Below are 23164 nucleotides of genomic sequence, written 5' to 3'. Positions count from 1 at the left end.
ATCTCCTATTTCTTTTATCTTCAGGCTTGTGCTATTTTTGCTCACTGCCGCAGCAGAAGCTGCCAGTCTGCAAATTAGCTGCTCTACAGCAGAATTAAGCGCCAGGGACATTTTACCACGTTAAAGGTGCTATATAAATGCAAGTTGTCATTGTTGAATTGAATTATCATCAATATATATAAAAGTCAGAAACAACTCAATTGTTTTCTGGATGAAGCAACAACAATTTGTATTTATGTAGCGCCTTTAACATAGTGAAACGTCCCAAGGTGCTTCACAGGAGTATTATGAGACAAAAAATTTGGCACCGAGCCACATAAGGAGAAATTAGGGTAGGTGATCAAAAGCTTGGTCAAAGAGCTAGGTTTTAAGGAGTATCTTGAAGGAGGAAAGAGAGGTAGAGAGGCGGAGAGGTTTAGGCAGGGAATTCTACACCTTAGGGCCTAGACAACAGAAGGCACGGCCACCGATGGTTGAACGATTATAATCAGGGATGCTTAAGAGGGCAGAATTAGAGGAGTGCAGACATCTCGGGGGGCGGGGGGGGGGGGGGGAGGGCTGGAGGAGGTTACAGAGATAGGGAGGGGCGAGGGGCCATGGAGGGAGGGATTTGAAAACAAGGATGAGAATTTTGAAATCAGGGCGTTGCTCAACCGGGAGCCTTCCTAGGTCAGCGAGCACAGGGGTGATGGGCGAATGAGACTTGGTGCGAGTTAGGACACAGGTCAGCGAGCACAGGGGTGATGGGTGAGCGGGACTTGGTGCGAGTTAGGACACGGGGCAGTGAGCATGGGGTGATAGGTGAGCGGGACGGTGCGAGTTAGGACATGGGCTGCCAAATTTTGGATCATCTCTAGTTTATGTAGGCAGTCTCTGGTTTGGTGGATATGGAAACCATGGGGATCCTGAAGAACAACCACTGCCTCAGATCACTCACCTCAGCCATTGTAAAAATCTTGTACATTTCTGGCAAAATCACAGGAGCCACCAGCGGCATCTGGGTGTCTGTCACCTCCCGGGTGAACTCTGCAAAGGAACGCAACAAAAAGAAGTCAGGAAGAGTCAGGAACCAAGTTCAGAACTCAGCCCGGGAACCGCGTCAGAACAGAGTGCAGCAGCGAGCCCAGGAACCAGAGCCCGGAACCGAACCCCCGCCCCCCACAAAAAAGTCCCCACTTCACAATCAGAACCCTCCCAGATTTGAAGCATTCCGAACTATGACAGTCTGTTTATTAATAACTTTTATTTATACAGCGCCTTTAACGTAGTAAAACGTCCCAAGGCGCTTCACAACAGTGTTACAGACAAACAGATAAATTTGACACCAAGCCACAGAAGAAATTAAGGCAGATAACCAAAAGCTTGGTTAAAGAGATAGTTTAACGAGCATCTTAAAGGAGGAAAGAGAGGTAGAGGCGGAGAGGTTTAGGGAGGGAGTTCCAGAGCTTAGGGCCCCGGCAGCTGAAGGCACGGCCACCGATGGTTGAGTAGTTATAATCAGGGAGGTTCAAGAGACCAGAATTTGAGGAGCGCAGACATCTTGTGGGGTTGTGAGGCTGAAAAAGATTACAGAGATAGGGAGGGGCATGTCCATGGAGTGATTTGTAAACAAGGATGAGAATTTTGAAATCGAGGCGTTGTTTAACTGGGAGCCAGTGTAGGTCAGAAAGCACAGGGGTGATGGGTGATCTTGACTTGCTGCTGAGTTTTGGATAACTTCAAGTTTATGTAGTGTAGAATGTGGAAGGCTGGCCAGGAGTGAATGAGGGTTTCAGCAGCAGAAGAGCTGAGGCAGGGGCGGATTCCGGGCAGGCAATGTTACGGAGGTGGAAATAGGCAGTTTTAGTTATGCCGCGGATATGTGGCTGGAAACTCATTTCAGGGTCAAATATGACACCGAGGTTGCGAACAGTTTAAACCAGTGTGATGGTTCTGGCTGCCTGTTAATCGTACCTGTGAGTACGCGCATTGCCCCGTGCACTGCATTCACATCGCCGCTGATCAACATCTCCATCAATAGTCTGAAGAGCTCTGGCCAGGCCTCAGGCCAGTCCCAGTGAGCTATTGCCGATATAGCATAGGCTACACTCGATCGCACTTTACTGATGGACTCTCTCAGACCGTTCGGTAAAAGATCTCGGATGGCCGCCTTTGCCTGTAACAGAAGTCAAAATAAATGGCCGGATAGCTGTAATCCTCAGCAAGTTTTTAAATCATGCATTCTCAGGGTGTGGGTAACGTTGGAAAGGCCACATTTATTGACTATCTCTAGTTGCTCAAGGCAGTGATGGGCCACTTTTTTGATAGGCCATTTCAGAGGGCAGGTAGAGTGGAACTGCTGTCTCATATACGTCAGCCCAGGTCAGGAGAGGCAGGATCTCTTCCGTGGAGGATAGTGATGTTCCAGGTGGGTTTTCATGACAGCCCGGCAATTGTCACCACTTGACAGGGTGATATCTGAACTCAAGAGCGCTGCTTTGCTTGTCCAGTGCCAGAGCTCTACATCACCATACACACGTACTTCTGGATCAGCGTACAACATTTCAAAATCGACACGACTTTAAAACACAAACTCATCCTATAACTTGGGGTGCGAATGGTCTGGTTTAGCCTGAGACAATTGCCAGGGAGAGAGATGGAACTGGCAGCGAGGGAGAGACTGCGGCGGGGCAAAAGACAGCGGCGTTGGTCTTCCCAACGCACCTGTAACTCTCCCAGCACAGGGCAATCGAGGGAAGTGGTGGAGGAGGAGGGTGTATCTGCAAGTGGATGCAGACACCAGTCTCTCCACATAACTGAAGTCCCTTATCCCTGGTACCATTATAGTAAACCTCTTCTGCACCCTCTCCAAGGCCTTCACATCCTTCCTAGTGTGGAACAACAGCTGAGGCTTAACCAATGTTTTATAAACGTTAAGCATAACTTCCTTGCTTTGGTTCTCTATGCCTCTATTAATAAAGCAAAATATTCAATATGCCTTTTTAACAGCCTTCTCAACCTGTCCAGCCATCTTCAAAGATGTGCGTACATACCCCCAGCTCTCTCTCTTCCTACATCCCCTTTAAAATTATACCATTTTGTTTATTTTGCCTCTCCTCGTTCTCCTACAAAAATTTAACTTCACACTACTGTTAAATTTCATCTGCCTTATGTCTAACCATTTCAACAATCTGACTCCTGAAGTCTGTTACTATCCTCCTCATTGTTTACTATATTTGAGTTTCATGTCATCTGCAAACTTTGAAATTATGCCCGATCATATCATCATCATAGGCAGTCCCTCGAAATCGAGGAAGACTTGCTTCCACTCTAAAAGTGAGCCCTTATGTTACTGAACAGTCCAATATGGGAATTACAGTCTCTGTCACAGGTGGGACAGACAGTGGTTGGAGGAAAGGGCGGGTGGGACTGGTTTGCCGCACGCTCCTTCTGCTGCCTGCGTTTGTTTTCTGCATGCTTTCAGCGACGAGACTCAAGGTGCTCAGCGCCCTCCCGGATGCATTTCCTCCACTTAGAGCGGTCTTTGGCCAGGAACTCTCAGGTGTCGGTAGGGATGTTGCATTTCATCAAGGAGGCTTTGAGGGTGCCCTTGAACCGTTTCCTCTGCCCACCTGGGGCTCGCTTGCCGTGTAGGAGTTCCGAGTAGAGCGCTTGCTTTGGGAGTCTTGTGTCAGGCATGCGGACAATGTGGCCCGCCCAACGGAGCTGGTCGAGTGTGGTCAGTGCTTAGATGCTGGGGATGGTGGCCTGATCGAGGACACTAATGTTGGTACGTCTGTCGTCCCAGGGGATTTGCAGGATCTAGCTGAGACATTGTTGGTGGTATTTCTCCAGTATGCCCTGTATACGCAAGTCCGGGTCATTTATATATCAAAAAGAGCAGTGGTCCTAATCAAGGTGCCCTCTATTATTTTTTTGTACTGAGCGGGCCACAAGCTCCTTTGAATGTGACCTTTTTGTCAGTGGGAAAATTTTACAACAACAGCTTTTACAGCAAACACTTAAAAGCATATAAACAGTATTACCATATTGTCACCCCACCGTCTTAAATCATGAGACAATCAGACAAACTCTTAAAAATAAAAGACATGCATTTATATAGCGCCTTTCACAAGCACCGAGCATCCTGAAGTGCTTTACAGCCAATGAAGTACTTTTGAACTGTAGTCACTGTTGTAATGTAGGAAACGGGGCAGCCACTTTGCACACAGCAAGCTCCCACAAACAGCAATGTGATAATGACCACATAATCTGTTTTTGTTATGTTGATTGATGGATAAATATTGGGCAGGACACAGGGGCGTCATCCCCGAAATAGTGCCATGGGATCTTTTACATCCACCTGAGAGGGCAGACGGAGCCTCAGTTTAAGGACACGCTTATTTGTACTCCCAAAATAGCTACATTGTCTGATTGACTCTCCATTATCACATGACCTATTGCTGATTGGTCCCCTTGGAGGATAAGCCACACCCTGAAGTTTCTCTGAAATGTGTAATTGGAACCGCCCAGCCCAAGTTCTGACAGACTTTGCAAAGTGTAATTCGATCCATTCTGACTTCAGAAGCCAGAGAGGATAGAATTCCAGCAACCCAGCAAAAGCCTCCCAAGTTCCAACCGAAGTCTCTTACCCCAATGCAAGTGCTGCCAAACTCCCCCAACCCCCACCTGTGCCTCTCACTCTCCACCCACCCCCATTTCTCTCACTTTCCCCCCCACCACCCCATTTCTCTTACACTTCCTCCATGTCTCTCTTCCCCCCCCCGCCCCGCCTTTCACGCTCTCTCTTCCCCCCCCCCCCGGCCCCGCCTCTCTCCACCAGCCCCCTCCCCCTAGCCCCTCTCTCTCTCTCCGTCCCCCCACCCTTCCCTCGCCCCCCCGCCTCTCTCCCCACTAGCCCCCCCTCCCCACCCCCAGCCTTTCTTTGCCACTCACAGGATCAGAGGAACAACATGGTCAATTGCCGGGCCCCACTTTTAGGTGGGAGGCATCGCGGGCGGAGTCCAGAGGACACAGGCGTAGAACAGAAAAAGGACAGTACAGTCACTCTGTCGGTTTAACACCTCATCCAACAGTGTAGCATTCCCTCAATACTGCACTGGAGAGTCAGCCTAAATTTTTGTGCATGAAACCATGAAATCCATTGCTTTTTTTGGGTTATAAACCTCATTAGTGGCATTATTTAATCTCTAACCTGTTACAGTGGTTACAAAAATTATATTACACATGTTGCGTGTTAGAATTTATTCTATGTCAGCCCTGTCCCAAAGTTAATCACAACATGGCGGGGTCATTGTCTGATTAGGATATGCTTATATTGGAGATTAGTCAGTACAATGGGGGATCCAGAAGCAGCAGGCAATTCAGCAGCATCTGATGAGGTGTTAATACCAGATTGGCCAGACAATGGAGGAACCCAAGCGAACACAAAGCAACTATGACCATTGTCACATTAACTATCTGGGACTGACCAGGTCATCTCCTATTCCTTTGTCAATTCAGACAGGAAACATCAGGTTAAATTGATTAGCAGCTAAACCATCATCATAGACAGTCCCTTGAACGAGGATGACTTGCTTCCACACGAGGTCACAGATGTTTCAACGAAGGACATGATATTCAAATCCTGATCTCCAATTGAAGGGTGGAAGATGCCCGTGCGTGGATTTTTTTCACGTGTGGTGACCGTTGCACATCAGCCACCACACGGGCTTGACAGAGCTAGGTCTTTATCCAGTGGCAAGGATTAACCAGGACGACTGGAGACTTGTTCTGCTGCACGGACCTAGTGCACACACATATTGCAGTGTGGGCTGGCCCATGCTGCCCCTGGGCCCTCGGCTCTTCGAGGTCCCGTACCGTCATTCGCCGCACCGCCGCCACGATCTCTCGCCGCACCGCCGCCACAAAACATTTGCTGCACCTACGCCACAATCCCTCGCCGAATCTTAGCCACGATCACGTGCCGCTCACCCGCCCTGACCTTCCCGCTCCTCCGGTGTACCTAGGCCCCGCCGATGTTTCAGCCCACGACCCAAACGGCGAGCTGGGTTTTGATGACATCACCCAGTCACCCACCTCTAAATCGTGTAAACCATCAAGATGGCCATTATGTCGCGGTCTGGAAGTTTGGTTGGAAGGAACCTTGCTTCAATATACATTCTGGGCAAAATCATACCATGCTATCTCTACTCTGCTACTATTCTGCTCAATATTTATGACATTGACAAGTTTTGTATCATCCGCAAACTTCAAAATTGTAGTCTCTATACCCAAGTCCAAGTAATTTATATATAAACATAAGAATTAGGAGCAGGAGTAGGCCATTTGGCCCCTCGAGCCTGCTCTGCCATTCAATATCATAGTTGATCTTCTATCCCAACTCCACTTTCCTGCACTGTCCCCATATCCTTTGATTTCCTTAATATCCAAAAATCTAGCAATCTCTGTCTTGAATATACTCAAAGACTGAGCTTCCACAGTCCTCTAGGGTAGTAAATTCCAAAAATTAACCATCTTCTGAGTGAAGAGGTTTCTCCTCATCTCAGTCCTAAATGACCAACTCCTTAGCCTGAGATGGTGACCCCTGGTTCTAGACTCCCCAGCCAAAGAGAAACATCCTCCCTGCATCTACCCAGTCAAGCCCTGTAAGAATTTTGTATGTTTCAATGAGATCACTTCTCATTCTTCTAAACTCCAGAGAATATAGGCCTAGTCTACTTAATCTCTCCTCATAGGACAATCCCCCCCCAATCCCAGGAAACTAAAGCAATGGTCATAATACCGACCCCTGGGGTCCCCAGTGCTTACTTCTCTCCAGTCAGAAAAACATCCATTCACCACTACTCTCTGCCTCCTCGGCCCCAGGCCCCTGCCGTTCTCGGCCCAAGGCCCGCCAGAGCAAAGAGAGTCGGAGCCTCAAGCTCCTGCTTCTCAGCACCACGTGGATGGAATGATTCGGGCCGGGAGGGGAGGGGTGGGGTGGAGCTTTTCACATGTCTTGTCGAAAAAAGTGCAGTACAAATAGTTACATCGAATATTTATCCCTCAAACAACATAACTAAAAAAAAATTATCTGGTCATCATCATTGTTCTTTGTGGGAGCTTGCGTGTGTACACATTGGCTGCCGCGTTTCCTACATTACAACAGTGACTACACGCCAAAAGTACTTCATTAGCTGTAAAATGCTATGAGACATGGTCGTGAAAGATATAAATCCAAGTCTTTATTTATTTTCAAATCCCTCCATGGCATCGTCCCTCCCTATCTCTAATCTCCTCCAGCCCCATGCTTTTGGTCACCAGTGCTAATTTCTATTTGAGGCTTGGTGTCGAATTTTTCACCTCAATGCTCCTGTGAAGCGTCTTGGGACATTTCACCACTTTAAAGACGCTATATAAATACAAGTTGTTGTTGTACGAGACTCATGCCTCGCATCTTTAGTACATTCAATTATCTCTTAGATTATACTCCCAAAGTTCTATTCGGAACTCCTTCACGGCAAGCGAGCCCCAGGTGGGCAGAGGAAACGTTACAGGGACACCCTCAAAGCCTCCCTGATAAAATGCAACATCCCCACCGACACCTGGGAGCCCCTGGCCAGAGACCGCCCTAAATGGAGGAAGAGCATCCTGGAGGGTGTTGAGCACCTCGAGCCTCGTTGCCGAGAGCATGCAGAAAGCAAGCGCAGGCAGCGGAAGGAGTGTGCGGCAAACCAGACTCCCCACCCACCCTTTCATTCAACCACCGTCTGTCCCACCTGTGACAGAGACAGTAATTCCCGTATTGGACTGGTCAGTCACCTAAGAACTCACTTTCAGAGTGGAAGCAAGTCTTCCTCGATTTCGAGGGACTGCCTATAATAATGATGGAGATTATACCACCACTTTTTCCTTCAGGTACACCCAAAACCATTTTCCATGGGAGCAAAAAAGCCTCATTTAAGATTAAGAAGTGCTTCCCTCCCACTTTGGTATTGTTCAGCTTTAATCAGACACTCCTTCACATCAACATTTCCAGTTCAAGATCGTCTTCTTGGGTTACTATACACCGCACGCATTGAAATGTGAAACATATTTTTAAAAAAGGTTGGCCTGAAGAGGCTCACCAAGACACTCGCTGTCCAGAAATCAGAAAGTTCTGAAACATCGAGGGCGATCCATTTATCAATAGTCCACCTTTCGCCAAGCTACAATACATGGCTTCAGTTTCAAAAACGGTTTTAAGGCTTTAAAACGAGAGCGACATTTAAAAAAAAACACCTTTTGTGTTTTTTTTTTAAACTTAAAATAAACATTTACATTAAATAAATAAAGACGTTAAATGTTTTTTTTAAAGTTAACCAGCACATTGGGATCTTGGAGCGGTTCGCTAACAACTTCTATGGATCTGTTTAAGAATGGTCCTGGTAACGGCCCAGATACAACCATTTTCCAAGAATGGCGCAGGTACAAACATTCACAAATGAACGGCCTGGTCATTTAATGAACAGTCTACGTAAAAACAAAGAGAGGTCTGGTATAAATAATGAACTGTCTAGCCAGAAAATATTTTTGAATTTGAAGCTCTTTTTAAAAACATAATTTTTAAAAAGTGTATTGATTTTAGGTTAGTCTCAATGTATATTCTCACAGCAATACAGCCCTGATGTAAAGTCAACCAGAGACATACCATAACAATTCAGCAAACAGAATAAAAGGAGATTAAAACATTCTTCTCTCATAATTGCAGCAGATGGGCAGAAAAACAGATCAATCAAATATAGGCCATTCTCACAGGCCTGGGACCCCATGCGTTAGTCCTTTGAATTAAATTTCTTGGCTAGTTAATCATATTATCAAGGCGCTTGGGCTGCATAGCAGCTCATTTCTTGAGCTGAACCCGATTTTAACCACAAGAAATCACTGCAAGAGGAACAAACCCCAGAATACCCCGTCGTCCTGGTTACTGCGGAAGCTTTTCCTCCAATCAATAACCAATCGGTCCCCGACAACTGACTACACAGGTCTCTGTGGAAAATGCACTGACAGAACGTCGAGCCAACGCTTGTCTGGGCCAGGGCTCTGTACTTTAGCAAACGCCGCTCCCATTGAGATCAGCTCTGTGGGGTCACAAACGACTGTGTGGATTCCTGGGCCATTCTCCCGCTCTTTGGGTATTGGGTCTCTCTTCTTTCCCTCCCTCCCCCACCCCAGCTCACTGCGCGGCCTGTGAATGAGAGTGCGCGGGACCTCACAGATCGCTGCGCGCCCGTGTACCTTATAATATCATCTTTTATTTATATAGTGCGTTTAACGTAGTAAAATGTCCCAAGGCACTTCACAACAATTTTACAACAGGTTAGATATTGACCATTGAGGGAAAGAGAGAGAAAAAGCGGGAGAAGGAAGTGTAAAAAGAGGTTAAAGACTCGAGTCCAAAGCGGCAGGCGAAATAAAAAAAAAAAACATTTTTAAAATTCAAATTACATTGTAAATAATAAAATACGGAGTATACAATAATAAAATCAGTCTAATAAAGATTAATTATGGTTAAACAAAATTAATATACCATAATTATAAACTAAGCTAAAATTAGAAAATCAGCAATTGAATCAAATTAAATCAGTTATTAGCTTTCTTCAAGATTTATTCCCTGTCCAGTGATTCAATTGAAATGAAAGAACCAATCACTGTCCTCCATTATAGGAGAACGAATCTGAATACTGACCCCTGGGGGACACCATTGTATACTTCCCTCCAGTCTGAAAAACAACCATGCGCCACTACTCTGTGCTTTCTGTCTCTCAGCCAATTTTGTAACCACACTGCCACTGCCCCTTTAATATCATGGGGCTTTAATTTTGTTATGTGGTACTTTATCAAATGCCTTTTGAAAGTCCATATACACAACAACAATCGCCTCACCAGCCCTCTCCCTTAATTCAACAAAGAGCTGAACCAAATCAGAAAAACAGGATTTGCCTTTCATCAGCACAAATCAGTGCTGACTTTCAGTTATTAGCCCATATTTTTCCACATGCCAATCAATTATTTTCCCAGATTAATGTCTCGCTGCACCGTTGCGCAGACTGGCCTGTAATTGTCGGGTTTATCCCTCTGCCCTTTTTTGAGCAGGGGTGTAACATATGCAATCCTTCAGTCCACTGGCACCAGCTCCATATCCTAGTAGGATTGGAAGATCGTGAACAGAGCTTGTGCAATTTCCACCGACTTCCCCTAGCAAACTACGATGCATCTAATGTCCCCTCTCTCCCACACGGCAAACAAGCCAAAGGTGGGCAGTGGATACGTTACAAGGACACCCTCAAAGCCTCCCTGATAAAGTGCAACATCCCCATTGACACCTGGGAGTCCCTGGCCCAAGACTGCCCTAAGTGGAGGAAGTGCATCCAGGAGGGCGCTAAGCACCTCGAGTATTGTCGCCAAAAGCATGCAGAAATCAAGCGCAGGCAGCGGAAAGAGCGTGCGGCAAACCTGTCCCACCCACCCCTTCCCTTAACGACCGTCTGTCCCACCTGTGACAGAGTCTGTGGCTCTCGAATTGAACTGCTCAGCCACTTGAGAACTCATGTTAAGAGTGGAAGCAAGTCTTCCTCGATCCCGAGGGACTGCCTATGATGATGATGATGATAATGTCCCCTCTGGTCTTTTTTGGGTCGCGCAGCCCATTCAAAAATCCACTCCTGCGCGGTTTTTGCATTTAAAAGCCAGCTGCACAGCTTGAAGTGAACATTTAATGCACAATGAGGACACAAAAAATCTGCAAAGGGATATAGACAGGCTAAGTGAGTGGGCAAACATTTGGCAGATTGAGTATAATGTGGGAAAATGTGTGAGGTTATCCACTTTGGCAGAAAAAAAAAAATTATTTAAATGGAAAAAATTGCAAAGTGCTGCAGTACAGATGTACCTGGGGGCCCTTGTGCATGAAACACAAAAAGTTAGTATGCAGGTACAGCAAGTAATCAGGAAGGCAAGTGGACTGTTGGCCTTTATTGCAAGGGGGATAGAGTATAAAAGCAGAGAAGTCCTGCTACAACTGTACAGGGTATTGGTGAGGCCACACCGAGAGTACTGCATACAGTTTTGGTCTCTGTATTTAAGGAAGAATATACTTGCATTGGAGGCTGTTCAGAGATGGTTCGCTAGGTTGATTCCGGAGGGGGTTGACTTATGAAGAAAGGTTGAGCACGTTGGGCCCATACTCACTGGAGTTCAGAAGAATGAAAGGTGATCTTATTGAAATATATAAGATACTGAGGGGATTCGACAAGGTAGATGCAGAGAGGATGATTCCCCTCATGGAGGAATCTAGAACTAGGGGCCATAGTTTCAGAATAAAGGTTCGCCCATTCAAACCTGAGATGAGAAGGAATTTCTTCTCTCAGAGGGTTGTAAATCTATGGAACTTTCTACCCCACAGAGCTGTGGAGGCTGGGTCATTGAATATATTTAAGGCGGAGATAGACAGATTTTTGAGCAATAAGGGAATAAAGGGTTATGGGGAGCAGGCAGGGAAATGGAACTGAGTCCATGGTCAGATCAGCCATGATCTTACTGAATGGTGGAGCAGGCTCGAGAGGCCAAATGGCCTACTCCTGCTCCTATTTCTTATGTTCTTATCCCATTCGGACTGGTTGACTTTTCTACTTTGAGGACTGCCAACATTTTAAACACCTCATCTTTATCTATTTTTATCTTATCCAATACAGCTACCACCACCTCCTTTACCATGGCAACATCCTCTTCTCTGGTGAAGACAGATCTGAATTACTCATTTAGTGCCTCCACAAAATCTCCTTCTTGGTCCCTAACCGGCTCCATTGACGACCATTTTACTATTTATATGTTTGGATTCCCTTTCATGTCAGCCACTAATCTATTCTGATACTCTCTCTTTGCCCCTCAGTCACTTTTTTAGATCTCCGAACTTTAGCTTGGTTCTCTACAGTATTAGGAACCGTACATTTGTCATAAGCCTCCTTTTTCTTTCTCATTGAAGATAGAGAAATTACAGTCAACCAGGGAGCTCCAGCTTTCGATGCCCTTCCTTTATCCCTCGTGGAAATGTGTCTACTCTGTACCCGAATCATCTCCTCTTTGAAGGCCTCCCACTGTTCAATTACTGTTTTACCTCCCAATTTTTGATTCCAATCTACCTGGGCCACATTCCTTCTCAATTCACTGAAGTTAGCCCTCCTCCAGATAACTATTTTTACACTTGGATTGTTCTTTGTCCCTTTTCCTTAGCTATTTTAAATCTGATGCTAATCATAACGATTTCCCAAATACTCCACTTACCCCACTTCATTCCCCAGAACAATTCCAGCACTGCTTCCTTCCTGGTTGTGCTGGAAACACACTGATCAAGAAAGTTCTCTTGTGCACATTTCAAGTGTTCCTCTCCCTCTTTGTTCTTCACACAGTTGCTATCCCAGTCTCTACAAAGATAACTGAAAACCCCATTATCACTAATCTGTAATTAGAATAGAATCAGAATAGTACAGCACAGGAGGCCGCCATTTGGTCCATTGAATCTTTTGAAGAGCAATCCAGTTAGTCCCATTCCTTCCTCATCGCCCTGCAATTTTTTTCTCCATCAAGTATTTATCCAGTTCCCTTTTGAAGGCTACTACTGAATCTGTATCCACTATCACGCAGTACATTCCAAATCCTAACTATTCATTGCATAAAAAAAGTTCTTCCTCGCGACGCCTCTGGTTCTTTTGCCAATCACCTTAATTCATGAATCTTTCTGTAATTTGCCTGAAAATTTGCTCCTCTACCTTCTTCCCACTATTTGGTGGCCAATATTATACACCCTGCAGCTTAATAGCTCGTTTATTGTTTCTTAATTCTTACCAAATAGTTTCTGTCTTTGGCCCCTCAACTACACCATCCCTCTCCAGTGCTGTGATAGTTTTATTTGATCAATACTGCCACCCTCCTCCTTTTGCTCCTTCCCTATCTTTCCTGAATACCTTGTAGCCAGGAATAAAGTTCCCAATCCTACCCTTTTTTGAGCCAGGTTTCTGTTATTGCCACTATATCATAGTCCCATGTGGTGACTTGTGGCTGCAGCTCATCAGCATTATTTACCATCATCGTGTACTTGCGTATATGCACTTCAAACCCACCTTCTGCTGCCCCGTCTGATCCCTCCTATTTCTGAACTATTCTTTACTCCAGTGATATTTGTCTCTCCCAGTCCCTTGTGCACCTTGTTTCTCCCCAAATGTTTCATCTGTGTCCATCCCCCTGCCAAAAACCATTTCTATCAACAGCTTAGTAAGTGACATACTTTCGTGGTGCTCTTACCCTCTCGGTAGTCTCTGGTGGGTGGAATTTCTCAGACTGATTACACCAATGATTCTCCACGTACTGTTTTAGAATTACAGATGCCAGCTGTGGAGAAGAGATGTCGGGTTAAATGCTTTTCATCATTTACATTTCTTGATAAACACATCTTCAGCCAAACTTCTCTGTTTACACGGTTATCTCCACTCAATATTCTCTTGGGTTCAGCGTCACTGGTCTCCTGTAAGTGACCCCATATCCCTTAGGATCAAGAGTTTACCATTACTGCCCAGCGTTGAATAGCATATGATAGCACGACCCAGGGCCACAATAATGAACCCAACTCTGTGTGCACTGGACTTAATCTCACATCCTTGTGTCAATTCTCCCATCTCCTGGAAGTCAGACTGATCAAAACTCCAGTTAGAGAAAGCCAAATTAAATGAACAAACTAGTTAATTTTATATCTAACTCATGAACACAGTTTGCTCTGAATTTCATTCGATTTTACCATGCTCATCATGCACAAAAAAGCAAAGTACGCCACACTATACCTTAGAGGGTTAAAATCACCTTACAGACCAACAAATCTCAAAAATTAGTCAGCTCCAACCTTAGGGAGGGGAGAGAGAGAGAGAAATCAGACTGGCTCACTCCACCTTCCTGTCCTAGCTGGACAGGAAGCCAAGGACTTGATCTTTGACCTTCACCCAGCTCTCTGTGCCATTTGGGTTGTCAATCAAACCTGCCAGCACCCTCCGAGGTGTGGGTCCCCTGGCTGGTGAAAAGAATGGAGTCATTCCAACACTTGATGTGAAGATGTTACTGGAATTTGAATCCCACCTTCACACTGACACAATACACAACACACACATTTCTGTCAGATGCTTTGCCTTGTTCCAGCTGCTGGATTGAATACACTTTCTCACACAGCCTGTGTGTATTTATGGATACAACCTCTTATGTGCTGAACTTAGCTCAATATACCTGTAAATGATGGACTGCCGAGGGACCTTAGCTGTCCTGTTATTGCAGGTGTCATTTTCAAAATTGTCATTGTATATACTATAAAAGTGTTCAGTAGAATGGAGAGTTCTTAATCCAGCACCCATAGCAGCAAAGGAGCTGCTCTATCTCTGGGATAAGTCGTGAAAGCATTCGATACCAATAAAGCAGTTTCTCTGCCACTATGGATGCTGAGCAAAGAGCGCTCCATTCCACAATAGCCATTCTGTTCACAAAACTCTCTGGTGCCTCGCAATGACCTGCTAATCCCATGCAGTAACATTTAGATATAAATTATCCAAAACTCCCCACCTATACCAAATAATCAAAAACCTCAAAGCTCAACATTCAAATTCCACGTTCCATTATCCTGTAACAGACCAATATCGGCGTGACATCTTCCACATACCTGCCGGATAGCCAGGACACCCAAGGGATCCACGGTCAGCTCGGCCAAGTGAACTCCGAACTCTGAAATACAACACGGCAACCTGTCAGCAAGGGCACATTTCACCAAATCACCAGTGGGGTACGGGGACTGGGCCAGTGTCACACAGTGAGGAGGGGAGGGGGGAAAGAGAGAGACTGGGTCAGTATCACACAGTGAGGGTGGGGGGGGGGGGGTAAAGAGAGACTGGGCCAGTATCTCTCAGTTTGGGGGGGGGGGGGGGAGAGAAAGAGAGACTGGGTCAGTATCACAGTAGGGGGGGTGGAGGGAGGGGGAGACTGGGTCAGTATCACACAGTGAGGGGGGGGGAGAGAGACTGGGTCAGTATCACACAGTGAATGGGGTGGGGGGGGGGAAAAAAGAGAGTGGGAGACTAGGTCAGTATCACACAGTGGGGGGGGGGGGGGGAGAGACTGGGTCAGTATCTCACAAAAGTCTGCCACTGTAACACTGGGGTACAGGTCTGACACTAACACTGGGGTACAGTACTGGTGGGTACAGGTCTGTCACTGTATAACACTGGGGTACAGTGACGGACCTGTACCCACCAGGACTGTGAGATACTGACCCAGTATAACACTGGAGCACAGTACTGATGAGTTCAGGTCTGTCATGTATAACACAAGGGTACAATACTGGTGGGTACATGTTTCTCACTAACAGTAGGGTACAGTACTGGTGGGTACAGGTGGGCATTGGTGATAATTTTCCAACAGTCAATCGACTCGGGATCAGTTCCTATGGATTGGAGGGTAGCTAATGTAACACCACTTTTTAAAAAGGGAGGGAGAGAGATAGTGGGTAATTATAGACCGGTTATCAGTGGTGGGGAAAATGTTGGAATCAATTATTAAGGATGAAATAGCAGAGCATTTGGAGAGCAGTGACAGGATCGGTCCAAGTCAGCATGGATTTGTGAAAGGGAAATCATGCTTGACAAATCTTCTGGAATTTTTTGAGGATGTAACTAGTAGAGTGGACAAGGGAGAACCAGTGGATGTGGTGTATTTGGACTTTCAAAAGGCTTTTGACAAGGTCCCACACAATAGATTGGTGTGCAAAATCAAAGCACATGGTATTGGGGGTAATATACTGATGTGGATAGAGAACTGAATGGCAGACAGGAAGCAGAGAGTCGGGATTAACGGGTCCTTTTCAGAATGGCAGGCAGTGACTAGTGGAGTGCCGCAGTGCTCAGTGCTGGGACCCCAGCTCTTTACAATATACATCAATGATTTGGATGAAGGAATCGAGTGCAATATCTCCAAGTTTTCAGATGACACTAAACTGGGTGGCGGTGTGAGCTGTGAGGGAGAAACTAAGAGGCTGCAGGGTGACTTAGACATGGCAGATGCAGTATAATGTGGATAAATGTGAGGTTATCCACTTTGGGGGCAAAAACGCGAAGACAGATTATCTGAATGGTGGCAGATTAAGAAAAGGGGAGGTGCAACGAGACCTGGGTGTCATGGTTCATCAGTCATTGAAAGTTGGCATACAGGTGCAGCAGGCTGTAAAGAAGGCAAATGGTATGTTGGCCTTCATAACTAGGGGATTTGAGTATAGGAGCAGGAAGGTCTTACTGCAGTTGTACAGAGCATTGGTGAGGCCTCACCTGGAATAGTGTGTTCAATTTTGGTCTCCTAATCTGAGGAAGGACGTTCTTGCTATTGAGGGAGTGCAGCGAAGGTTCACCAGACTGATTCCCAGGATGGCCAGAGTGACATATGAGGAGAGGCTGGATCAACTGGGCCTTTATACATTGGAGTTTAGAAAGATGAGAGGGGATCTCATAGAACATACAAGATTCTGACGAGACGGGACAGGTTAGATGTGGGTAGATTGTTCCCGATGTTGGGGAAGTCCAGAACCAGGGGACACAGTCTTAGGATAAGGGGTAGGCCATTTAGGACTGAGATGAGGAGAAACTTCTTCACTCAGAGAGTTGTTAAGCTGTGGAATGCCCTGCCGCAGAGAGTTATTGATGCCAGTTCATTGGATATATTCAAGAGGGAGTTAGATATGGCCCTTATGGCTAAAGGGATCAAGGGGTATGGAGAGAAAGCAGGAAAGGGGTACTGAGAGAATGATCAGCCATGGTTTTATCGAATGGTGGTGCAGACTCAAAGGGCCGAATGGCCTACTCCTGTACCTATTTTCTATGTTTCTATGTCACTGTATAACACTGGGGTACAATACTGCTGGATCCAGGTATGGCACTATAATTCTAGGATGCAGTACAGGTAGGTACAAATCTGTCACTGTATAACACTGGGGTAAAGTTTGTCACTGTATAATTCTGGATTACAGTACTGGCGCGTACATGTCTGTCACTGTAGAACACGAGGTACAATACTGGTGGGTACAGGTCTATGTCACGAAATAACAGTGGGGTACCGTACTGATGGTATAGGTCTGTCACTGTAAAGCACTAGGTAAAATACTGATGGGTATATGTCCGTCACTGTGTAACAGTAGGGTACAGGTCTGTCACTAACACTGGAGTACATGTCTGTCGTTGTATAACACTGGGGAACAGCACTGGTGGGTACAGGTCTGTCATTATAATTCTGGGGTACAGTACTGGTGGGTACAGGTCTGTCACTAATTCTGGGATACAGGTCTGTCACCAATACTCAGGTGTAGTACTGATGGGTACAGGTCTGTTTCTATAACGCTGGCGTACAGTATTGGTACGTAGAGGTCCGTCACTGGGTATAACACTGGGTACAATATTGGTGTGGGGAGGTGTGTCACTATAATTCCGGGATGCAGTACAGGTCTGTCACTGTACAACACTGGAGCACAGTAGTTGTGGGTACAGGTCTGTCCATGTATAACATTGCGGTACAGGTTTGTCACTATATAACACTGGAGTACAGTACTGGAGGGTACAGGTCAGCCACTGTAACAGTAGAGTACAGTACTGGAGGGTACAGGTCTGTCACTAACACTGGGGTACAGGTCAGTCACTGTATAACACTGGAGTACAGTACTGGCAGGTACACATCTGTCACTGTATAACACTGAGGTACAGTACTGGTGGATACAGGTCTGTCACTGTATAACACGGGTACAGTACTGGTGGGTACAGGTCAGTCACTACTGTACTGTTCAATGGATACAGATTACTCCCTTCTCTGGTGAGGCTAGTAATTTCAGCTATTAATATTATTAACATGAAAGCATATAAACACTTGCACCAAGATATTTCTAAAGTCTTTTAGATTAGGTAGGAAAAACATTCCACTTTGTCCATCGGGTCGCTGACTGCCTGGGATTTATGTTAGGTAACAGGTGAAGGGTCAGTGTAGGGGATTCCGGTTGGTTTTCCATCTCATGGAACTATCACAATTAATAACTTATGTTACACATGTTTGAATTCAATGCCAGTGCTCACATTTATACAGGTTCATTTCGATGTTTATGCTCCACAGAAGCCTTGTCCACACTTCGTCAACTCACCCCATCAGCATAACCATCCATTCCTTTCATCCTTCATGTGCTTATCCAGCTTCCCCTTAAATACATCTACTCTATTCACCTCAAGCACTCCCTGTGGGAGCGAGTTCCACATTCTCACTACTCGCTGGGTCAAGAAGTTTCTCCTGAATTTCCCAATGGATTCATTCGTGACTTTTTTATATTTATGGCTCCTTGGACAGTGATTATTTCTGATAAATGGACTGATCTGGAATCATCGGCTATAAACATTAAGGCAGCATTTGACCGAGTGGGGCATCAAGGAGCCCTAGTAAAATTGAAGTCAATGTAAATCAGGGGGAAATCTCTCCATTGGTTCTCCCAAGGCAGATAGTTGTGCTTGCTAGAGGCCAATCATTTCAGCCCCAGCACATCGCTGCAGGAGTTCCTCAGGGCAGGGTCCTCGGCCCAACCATCTTCAGCTTCAATGACCTCCATCATAAGGTCAGAAGTGGGGATGTTCGCTGATCATTGCATAGCGTTCAGTTCTATTCGCAACTGCTCGGATAATGAAACAGTCCATGCCCACATGCAGCAAGACTTGGACAACGTTCAGGCTTGGGCTGTTAAGTAGCAAGTAACATTCGCGCCACACAAGTGCCAGGCAATGACCAGCTCCAACAAACGAGTCCAACCATCTCCCCTTGACATTCAATGTCATAAACGTCATCGAATCCCCCCCCGCCACCCCCACATCAACATCATTGACCAGAAATATAAGTGGCCCACAAGTGAACATAAATACTGCGGATACCAGAGCAGGTCAGAGGCTGGGTATTCAGTGGCAGGTGACTCCACCATCTATACGGCACAAGTCAGGAGTGTGATGGAATACTCCACTTGCCTGGATAAGAGCAGCACCAACAACACTCAAGAAGCTCGACACCATCTAGGACAAAGCAGCCCACTTGATTGGCACCCCATCCACCACTTTCAACATTCACTCCCTCCACCACCAACGCACCATGTCTGCAGTGTACACCATCTACAAGATGCTCTGCAGAACAGAGCTGTGGGAGAACCTTCACCTCACAGGCCGCAGCGGTTCAACAAAGTGGCTCACCATCCATCACCTTCTGAATGGCAATTAGTGATGGGCAATAAATACTGCCGCCCCCACCCTCAGTCACCCATCCTCCCTCCCGCTCCCTTTAGCCCAGCCCCTCATGTTCCCCCCTTCCCTCCCCTCGTGTCTCTCCCTCTCCCAGTCCCTCTCCTCACTCACCCTCCGTCACCTCCAGCACTTTGATCTGTTCCTCCCCGGCGGCCCGCACCTCCTGCACGGGGGACAGGATGGAGCCGAGCGCCTCGAACAGCGCCTCCTTGAGCCCCTGCTGCACGGGCCCGGTGCCGGTGCCGGGAGTGTGATGGCCGGGTCCCGCCGCGGCTCCCGCTCCCGCCGCCGCCATCTTCACGTTGACTCCGCGGCTCGAGCGCCAAACTCGCACCGGAAGCACCGACTGCGCATGCGACGACGTCCAGTGTCTGCACATGCGCAGTCCCTGCGGCGGCTCTTGAGTGCGCAGGCGCCAAACAATGACCTCCGGCCCTCCCCACTTCAAGAGGAGAGACTGTCACTGGCGGCAGGGAGTGAGGGGTCAGAGGGCAGGAAGTGAGGCGTCAGAGGGCAGAGAGTGAGGGGTCAGAGGGTAGAGAGTGAGGGGTCAGAGGGAAGGGAGTGAAGGGTCATAGGACAGGGAGTGAGGGGTCAGAGGGAAGGGAGTGAGGGGGCAGAGGGCTGAGAGTGAGGGGGCAGAGGGCAGAGTGAGGGGGTCAGAGGGCAGGGAGTGAGGGGGCAGGGGGCAGAGGGCAAGGGGGCAGAGGGCTGAGAGTAAGGGGTCAGAGGGTAGAGAGTGAGGGGTAGGAGGGCAGAGAGTGAGGGGTCAGAGGACAGGGAGTGAGGGGTCAGAGAGCTGAGAGTGAGGGGACAGAGGGCAGGGAGTGAGGGGTCAGAGGGCAGGGAATGAGGGGGCAGAAGGCAGGGGTCAGAGGGCAGGGAGTGAGGGGTCAAAGGACAGGGAGTGAGGGGTCAGAGGGCTGAGAGTGAGGGGACAGAGGGCAGGGAGTGAGGGGTCAGAGGGTGGGGAGTGAGGGGACAGAGAGCAGGGAATGAGGGGACAGAGGGCAAGGAGTGAGGGGGCAGAGGGCTGAAAGTGAGGGGCCAAATTTTAATTTGATTTAAGTTATGGTAAAAAGTTAATTTGTTTAATTGTTGGTTTTAGTGCCCCCCGTTAATAAGGGGGCACTTGATTTATGGGTTTTACAAAATAGTTGTAGAGCTATTGACTTTGGGAAATCCCCTCCGTGCCTTTCAGTTCTGTGCCGAGGGGTTTCCTGTTCAGGCTACTCTTGCACACCCTCCATTTTGCCATCCTCAACTGCCGTCCGGACTCGCCATGGCGCACCATCTTGCCATACGGAGGAGATGGGGGTCCCCAATGGAGTGCCCTCTATGCAGGAGTCTTCCCTTTGTTTATTGGGGACTTGGCCTGGAGGGTGTTGCACGGAGCAGTCCCGTGCAATAGGTTTTTAAGTCGGTTCACATACTCCCAGGCCGTCTGCAATTTCTGTGGCCTGGAGGTGTCCGTGTTCCATGTTTACGCTGAGTGTATGAGGTTGCAGCCCCTATTCCATTATTTGAAGGGGCTGCTCCTCGATTTCTGGCTGCACTTCAGTCCCACGCTCCTGATCTTTGGGTGCCCTGTGCGGAGGGGAGCAGGCAGGTCAGCGAGCCTCCTCGTGGGACTGCTCCTGGGCCTGGTCATGGTGGGCATTAACAGGTCCAGGCAACGGGCAGTCGAGGGGGTCGTTCAGCCCGCCTGCCTGCCTGCCTCTTCTGTGGTTACATCCAAGCCAGGGTGTCCCTGGAGATGGAGCACGCGGTGTCTACCGGTACACTCTTACCAAAGGGGGCACTTGGCTTAAACTTATAATTTAAAAGAGTTGTAGAGCTGTTGAGTCGGGAGTGGCTTAGCCAGTCACATGATGTTCACATGATGTTGGTGAGAGGGGAGCGACCTATCAAAAGCCCAGCGGGAGATCGAGAGCCAGCGGCAGTTGGTGAGAGGAGAGCGACCTATCAAAAGCCCAGCGGGAGATCGAGAGCCAGCGGCAGTTGGTGAGAGGGGAGCGACCTATCAAAAGCCCAGCGGGAGATCGAGAGCCAGCGGCAGTTGGTGAGAGGGGAGCGCCCTATAAAAGGCCCAGAGGGAGCAGTGTCGGAGAGGCCTATAAAAGGCGTACTGGTGCAGCTACAGCGGGAGAGAAAGCAAAATAGAAGTAGAAAGTAATCAAAAAGTGACGTCACAGCCAATGGGGTAAGTGATTGGCTGGTGATTGGTGAGTAGCTTTTCTTTTATTTTTTATATCAGTAAGTTAACTGTAACATTGTTATTACCAATTTAAGGGTATCTAAGGGTTAAGACATGGCAGGAGAGCTCGGTCACGTGATATGCTCCTCCTGTACCATGTGGGAACTCGGGGACACTTCCGGTGTCCCTGGGCGCTACGTGTGTGGGAAGTGTATCCGCCTCGAGCTCTTGACGGTCCGCGTTGCGGAATTGGAGCTGAGGGTGGATTCACTCTGGAGCATCCACGATGCTGAGAATGACGTGAGTATCACGTGTAGTGAGTTGTTCTTACCGCAGGAGAAGGGTCCACAGCCAGATAGGGAATGGAAGACCAGCAGGAAGAGCAGTGCAAGAAAGATAGTGCAGGGGTCCCCTGTGGTCATCCCCCTGCAAAACAGATACACTGCTTTGAGTACTGTTGGGGAGGATGACTCATCAGGGGAGGGCAGCAGCAGCCAAGTTCATGGCACCGTAGGTGGCTCTGCTGCAAAGGAGGGCAGGAAAAAGATTGGGAGCGCGATAGTGATAGGGGATTCGATGGTGAGGGGAATAGATAGGCGTTTCTGCGGACGCAACCGAGACTCCAGGATGGTATGTTGCCTCTCTGGTGCAAGGGTCAAGGATGTCTCGGAGCGGGTGCAGGACATTCTGAAATGGGAGGGAGAACAGCCAGTTGTCGTGGTGCACATTGGTACCAACGACATAGTAAAAAAAGGGATGAGGTCCTACGAAAAGAATTTAAGGAGCTAGGAGCTAAATTAAAAAGTAGGACCTCAAAAGTAGTAATCTCGGGATTGCTACCAGTGCCACGTGCTAGTCAGAGTAGGAATCGCAGGATAGCGCAGATGAATACATGGCTTGAGCAGTGGTGCAGCAGGGAGGGATTCAAATTCTTGGGGCATTGGAACCGGTTCTGGGGGAGGTGGGACCAGTACAAACCGGACGGTCTGCACCTGGGCAGGACCGGAACCAATGTCCTAGGGGGAGTGTTTGCTAGTGCTGTTGGGGAGGAGTTAAACTAATATTGCAGGGGGATGGGAACCTATGCAGGGAGACAGAGGGAGACAAAAATGAGGCAAAAGCAAAAGACAGAAAGGAGATGAGGAAAAGTGGAGGGCAGAGAAACCCAAGGCAAAGAACAAAAAGGGCCACTGTACAGCAAAATTCTAAAAGGACAAAGGGTGTTAAAAAAGCAAGCCTGAAGGCTTTGTGTCTTAATGCAAGGAGTATCCGCAATAAGGTGGATGAATTAACTGTGCAAATAGATGTTAACAAATATGATGTGATTGGGATTACGGAGACGTGGCTCCAGGATGATCAGGGCTGGGAACTCAACATCCAGGGGTATTTAACATTCAGGAAGGATAGAATAAAAGGAAAAGGATTGCTGGTTAAAGAGGAGATTAATGCAATAGTGAGGAAAGACATTAGCTTGGATGATGTGGAATCTATATGGGTAGAGCTGCAGAACACTAAAGGGCAAAAATCGTTAGTGGGAGTTGTGTACAGACCTCCAAACAGTAGTAGTGATGTTGGGGAGGGCATCAAACAGGAAATTAGGAGTGCATGCAATAAAGGT

At 47.4% G+C, this 23164-nt stretch overlaps 1 protein-coding gene across 1 annotated transcript in view; it reads right to left on the bottom strand.

Moving 5' to 3' along the window:
• The window catches only part of ipo9 (importin 9), an 80864-nt gene extending 61193 nt beyond the window's left edge, over positions 1 to 19671 (bottom strand). Inside the window, exons 1-5 of the mRNA XM_070858772.1 lie at positions 19461 to 19671; positions 14714 to 14775; positions 13321 to 13407; positions 1954 to 2155; positions 938 to 1026 (exon numbers count right to left, since the gene is read on the bottom strand). Of these exons, the coding sequence (XP_070714873.1) occupies positions 938 to 1026; positions 1954 to 2155; positions 13321 to 13407; positions 14714 to 14775; positions 19461 to 19644 (624 nt within the window). The 5' untranslated portion in view covers positions 19645 to 19671. The remainder of the gene's footprint in view (positions 1 to 937; positions 1027 to 1953; positions 2156 to 13320; positions 13408 to 14713; positions 14776 to 19460) is intronic.
• Positions 19672 to 23164: the final 3493 nt, after the last annotated feature.

The sequence above is a fragment of the Pristiophorus japonicus genome, chromosome 17 (assembly GCF_044704955.1).
Source record: "Pristiophorus japonicus isolate sPriJap1 chromosome 17, sPriJap1.hap1, whole genome shotgun sequence".
NCBI classification, from domain to species: domain Eukaryota; kingdom Metazoa; phylum Chordata; class Chondrichthyes; family Pristiophoridae; genus Pristiophorus; species Pristiophorus japonicus.
The sequence above is the reverse complement of the archived record's forward strand: the minus strand, read 5'-3'. Positions and strand labels throughout refer to the sequence as shown.